Source organism: Camelina sativa, chromosome 14 (genome assembly GCF_000633955.1).
Source record: "Camelina sativa cultivar DH55 chromosome 14, Cs, whole genome shotgun sequence".
Taxonomy (NCBI): Eukaryota; Viridiplantae; Streptophyta; class Magnoliopsida; order Brassicales; family Brassicaceae; genus Camelina; species Camelina sativa.
In genome coordinates, this window is record NC_025698.1 from 225,718 (window position 1) to 230,136 (window position 4,419).

Genomic DNA, 4,419 nt, shown 5'->3' on the forward strand with positions numbered 1-4,419 from the left:
AGAGAGAGATGGAAGGGAAAGAAGAGGATGTTCGAGTGGGAGCGAACAAGTTCCCAGAGAGGCAACCCATAGGGACGTCGGCTCAGACGGACAAAGACTACAAGGAGCCACCTCCAGCGCCACTGTTCGAGCCAGGCGAGCTGAGTTCTTGGTCCTTCTACAGAGCCGGGATAGCCGAGTTCATAGCCACTTTCCTGTTTCTTTACATTACGGTGTTGACAGTGATGGGAGTGAAGAGAGCTCCAAACATGTGTGCCTCTGTTGGGATCCAAGGCATCGCTTGGGCTTTCGGTGGCATGATCTTTGCCCTCGTCTACTGTACCGCTGGAATCTCCGGTAAAAACCCATTCATACCCTTCTTTCTAGTTATCTAATACTACTCAATATAATTGGTCTTCTCTTTTGATGCATGCAATTTAGACCTAGTGGCTAGTAGTAGTAGCTCTGTTTTTCGAATTGAGAGAGTTGTTGATGATTCAAATTTTGTGTGACTATTTCAGGTGGGCACATAAACCCAGCGGTGACGTTCGGTCTGTTCTTAGCTCGTAAACTGTCGTTGACGAGAGCTGTCTTCTACATCGTGATGCAATGTCTCGGAGCCATCTGCGGCGCTGGAGTTGTCAAAGGCTTCCAGCCTAATCCTTACCAGACCTTCGGCGGCGGAGCCAACACCGTCGCTCACGGTTACACCAAGGGATCTGGCCTCGGCGCCGAGATCATCGGAACCTTCGTCCTTGTCTACACCGTCTTCTCCGCCACTGACGCCAAGAGAAGCGCGCGTGACTCCCACGTTCCGGTAACTTTCGAGTTCCTACCCAAAATCTTAATTTGATTGATGTTTTGAGAAAGAAAGATTTGGTAATCTTATTGATTTGGGGTTTGCAGATTTTGGCTCCACTACCAATAGGATTCGCAGTGTTCTTGGTTCACTTGGCGACGATTCCAATCACCGGAACAGGGATCAACCCAGCTAGGAGTCTTGGAGCTGCAATCATCTACAACAAGGACCACTCTTGGGACGACCACGTGAGTCTCACCCTCACATCCTATTTCATTACATACAATGCAGACATATTGATCTGTCTTTTGCCAGAGCTTTTTTTGGTTGATTCTGATTTTGTTGTTGGTTGGTTTGCTGTTTGCAGTGGATCTTCTGGGTTGGACCATTCATTGGAGCAGCTCTTGCGGCTCTTTACCACCAACTTGTCATCAGAGCCATTCCTTTCAAGACCAGAAGCTGATTTTGTTTCTTTCAAATTTCACTGTTGCTTTCTCTATTATTATTTATCTTGGTTTGTACTTTGTATCGATTGAGCTTGATAATATTTGAGATCTGGTCATATATGTTTGTTTATTCAAATGGATTTGTCTTTGTCTTCGTTCTCGGTTATTTGAGNCTAGAGAAAGAGAGAGATGGAAGGGAAAGAAGAGGATGTTCGAGTGGGAGCGAACAAGTTCCCAGAGAGGCAACCCATAGGGACGTCGGCTCAGACGGACAAAGACTACAAGGAGCCACCTCCAGCGCCACTGTTCGAGCCAGGCGAGCTGAGTTCTTGGTCCTTCTACAGAGCCGGGATAGCCGAGTTCATAGCCACTTTCCTGTTTCTTTACATTACGGTGTTGACAGTGATGGGAGTGAAGAGAGCTCCAAACATGTGTGCCTCTGTTGGGATCCAAGGCATCGCTTGGGCTTTCGGTGGCATGATCTTTGCCCTCGTCTACTGTACCGCTGGAATCTCCGGTAAAAAAAACCCATTCATACCCTTCTTTCTAGTTATCTAATACTACTCAATATAATTGGTCTTCTCTTTTGATGCATGCAATTTAGACCTAGTGGCTAGTAGTAGTAGCTCTGTTTTTCGAATTGAGAGAGTTGTTGATGATTCAAATTTTGTGTGACTATTTCAGGTGGGCACATAAACCCAGCGGTGACGTTCGGTCTGTTCTTAGCTCGTAAACTGTCGTTGACGAGAGCTGTCTTCTACATCGTGATGCAATGTCTCGGAGCCATCTGCGGCGCTGGAGTTGTCAAAGGCTTCCAGCCTAATCCTTACCAGACCTTCGGCGGCGGAGCCAACACCGTCGCTCACGGTTACACCAAGGGATCTGGCCTCGGCGCCGAGATCATCGGAACCTTCGTCCTTGTCTACACCGTCTTCTCCGCCACTGACGCCAAGAGAAGCGCGCGTGACTCCCACGTTCCGGTAACTTTCGAGTTCCTACCCAAAATCTTAATTTGATTGATGTTTTGAGAAAGAAAGATTTGGTAATCTTATTGATTTGGGGTTTGCAGATTTTGGCTCCACTACCAATAGGATTCGCAGTGTTTTTGGTTCACTTGGCGACGATTCCAATCACCGGAACAGGGATCAACCCAGCTAGGAGTCTTGGAGCTGCAATCATCTACAACAAGGACCACTCTTGGGACGACCACGTGAGTCTCACCCTCACATCCTATTTCATTACATACAATGCAGACATATTGATCTGTCTTTTGCCAGAGCTTTTTTTGGTTGATTCTGATTTTGTTGTTGGTTGGTTTGCTGTTTGCAGTGGATCTTCTGGGTTGGACCATTCATTGGAGCAGCTCTTGCGGCTCTTTACCACCAACTTGTCATCAGAGCCATTCCTTTCAAGACCAGAAGCTGATTTTGTTTCTTTCAAATTTCACTGTTGCTTTCTCTATTATTATTTATCTTGGTTTGTACTTTGTATCGATTGAGCTTGATAATATTTGAGATCTGGTCATATATGTTTGTTTATTCAAATGGATTTGTCTTTGTCTTCGTTCTCGGTTATTTGAGATGATTATCTGGTTTAATCGTTGATGGGAAGTATATGTCTGGTTTAAGAAAATTTTCAAAATTAGTTTAAAGTTTTTCCAATTTCTATTCCGGTTTGAATAAGACCAAACGTAAAATATGGGTTCCGGCTTCTCGGGTCATCGGCTTAACCAAGATTAATTTAGCCCATCTACAATTAGCCCATCTGCATTGGTCTTCTTTTGCACTCAGCAACATTTTGCATTTTTGCTAATGTGCCCTTTTCTGGATGCTACCATCTTTTTTATATCAATCCACTCCAAAGCTTTTCTTAGTTTGGTACGATAGATAGCCAACCAAAGTTGAGAGAAAACATTCTTACTATTTTTATTTTTACGGTCTTTTTGCTAGAAAGAAACTCGTCAACAGTGGATTACCCACTGCCTCACTTTTTTTTTTTGTTAGTTTCTACTTTCTATCTTTAAAGTGTATGTTATGTGATTAAACTACTGTTATCTGCTTGGAATAAAAAAAAATCTATATAAACCATAGTAATTGCGTGCATACCGGTATTTCTCAAGCTCGTATGTGTGCGTATAGCGTAACTTACGAAACCCATAACAACTGTTTTACATTCCTATCATTAAGTATGATGAATGCATGGCTCAAGGCCTGTCCAACTCCCAACCATTTATTTACCCGTTTTATTTATATATCATTGACCATGAGATACAAGAAACCCCCAAAAAACCAAAATCATATGTAACTGATTATTAAAAAAGAAAGACTTTATTTAAAACTAAGTCAATTAGAATAGAACTCTAATGTCGACGTTACCTTAAAACGTAAAATCTTGCAATCATAATTAAACGCAATCCGAATTATTATACTTACACAAATCAAAGTCATTTTCAGCTATATTAACTTGGTCAGGCGGCCGTCAACTTTAATGTTTCACGTATATATACACTATACATATACACACATAGTNAAAATAACCAAACCGCGTGACCAAAAATATATTTATGTAAAACATTGATCTATTCACCAAATTTCATCATCTAATAAATACTAATAAATTAATCTTTCTATTTTAAATTAAATATATTGAATAAATCACTCATATTAAATGTAATATATCAGAAAAGAGGTGTAAAATTGAAACCTTTTGTCGTGAATGTGATGTGGAATTTAATATTTTCATAGAGATAAGTTTTAAAATGATGGTTAATTTTGTTATGATAGAAAGTTTGAGGACAAATTCGTAAAACGAGAATATTAATTGGAGTGATAAGTTAATTGTTTTTTTTGTCAGTTGAGCGACTGGGGAAACAAAGCGCATTTAAAACCCCAAAGAGCTTCCCTCTCTTTCTTCCCAAATTCCTCTGTTCTCTCTCTCTTTAGTCTCTTTACTACTAAGCCGCCATTATCGAGTGATAGGGAGAGAAAGAGTCGCCGCAAGAGAAAAAATGTCTCCGGCGAAGAAAAGCCGAAGTTTTCCGCCGATAAGTGAGTGTAAAAGTGGAGAGTATGATTCGATCGCGGCGGATCTTGACGGGACTCTGCTTCTATCAAGAAGCTCCTTCCCTTACTTCATGCTCGTCGCCATCGAAGCTGGTAGTCTCTTCCGTGGTTTGATCCTTCTTCTATCTCTCCC

General features: G+C 41.8%; 3 protein-coding genes across 3 annotated transcripts in view; all 3 read left to right on the forward strand.

Moving 5' to 3' along the window:
* On the forward strand, window positions 7-1,354 carry LOC104738635 (aquaporin PIP1-3). The gene is made up of 4 exons (XM_010458801.2): window positions 7-336; window positions 501-796; window positions 886-1,026; window positions 1,146-1,354. The coding sequence occupies exons 1-4, from the start codon at window positions 9-11 to the stop codon at window positions 1,239-1,241; spliced, it is 861 nt and encodes a 286-aa protein (XP_010457103.1). The 5' UTR covers window positions 7-8; the 3' UTR covers window positions 1,242-1,354.
* On the forward strand, window positions 1,404-2,837 carry LOC104738636 (aquaporin PIP1-3). Its single transcript, XM_010458802.2, has 4 exons — window positions 1,404-1,741; window positions 1,909-2,204; window positions 2,294-2,434; window positions 2,554-2,837. The coding sequence occupies exons 1-4, from the start codon at window positions 1,414-1,416 to the stop codon at window positions 2,647-2,649; spliced, it is 861 nt and encodes a 286-aa protein (XP_010457104.1). The 5' UTR covers window positions 1,404-1,413; the 3' UTR covers window positions 2,650-2,837.
* The window catches only part of LOC104738637 (glycerol-3-phosphate 2-O-acyltransferase 4), a gene marked incomplete in the record, with an annotated part of 3,760 nt that continues 3,465 nt past the window's right edge, over window positions 4,125-4,419 (forward strand). The window contains 1 exon segment of the mRNA XM_010458803.2: window positions 4,125-4,419. Coding sequence (XP_010457105.1) covers window positions 4,232-4,419 — 188 coding nt within the window.

Excerpts from the sequence above, each read along its gene's own strand:
- LOC104738635 (XM_010458801.2), top strand. The coding sequence starts at position 9 with ATGGAAGGGAAAGAAGAGGATGTTCGAGTGGGAGCGAACAAGTTCCCA. Across the intron at positions 797-885 it reads CGCGTGACTCCCACGTTCCG|ATTTTGGCTCCACTACCAAT; the intron begins GTAACTTTCGAG and ends TGGGGTTTGCAG. Across the intron at positions 1,027-1,145 it reads ACCACTCTTGGGACGACCAC|TGGATCTTCTGGGTTGGACC; the intron begins GTGAGTCTCACC and ends TGCTGTTTGCAG.
- LOC104738636 (XM_010458802.2), top strand. The coding sequence starts at position 1,414 with ATGGAAGGGAAAGAAGAGGATGTTCGAGTGGGAGCGAACAAGTTCCCA. Across the intron at positions 1,742-1,908 it reads CTGTACCGCTGGAATCTCCG|GTGGGCACATAAACCCAGCG; the intron begins GTAAAAAAAACC and ends TGACTATTTCAG. Across the intron at positions 2,435-2,553 it reads ACCACTCTTGGGACGACCAC|TGGATCTTCTGGGTTGGACC; the intron begins GTGAGTCTCACC and ends TGCTGTTTGCAG.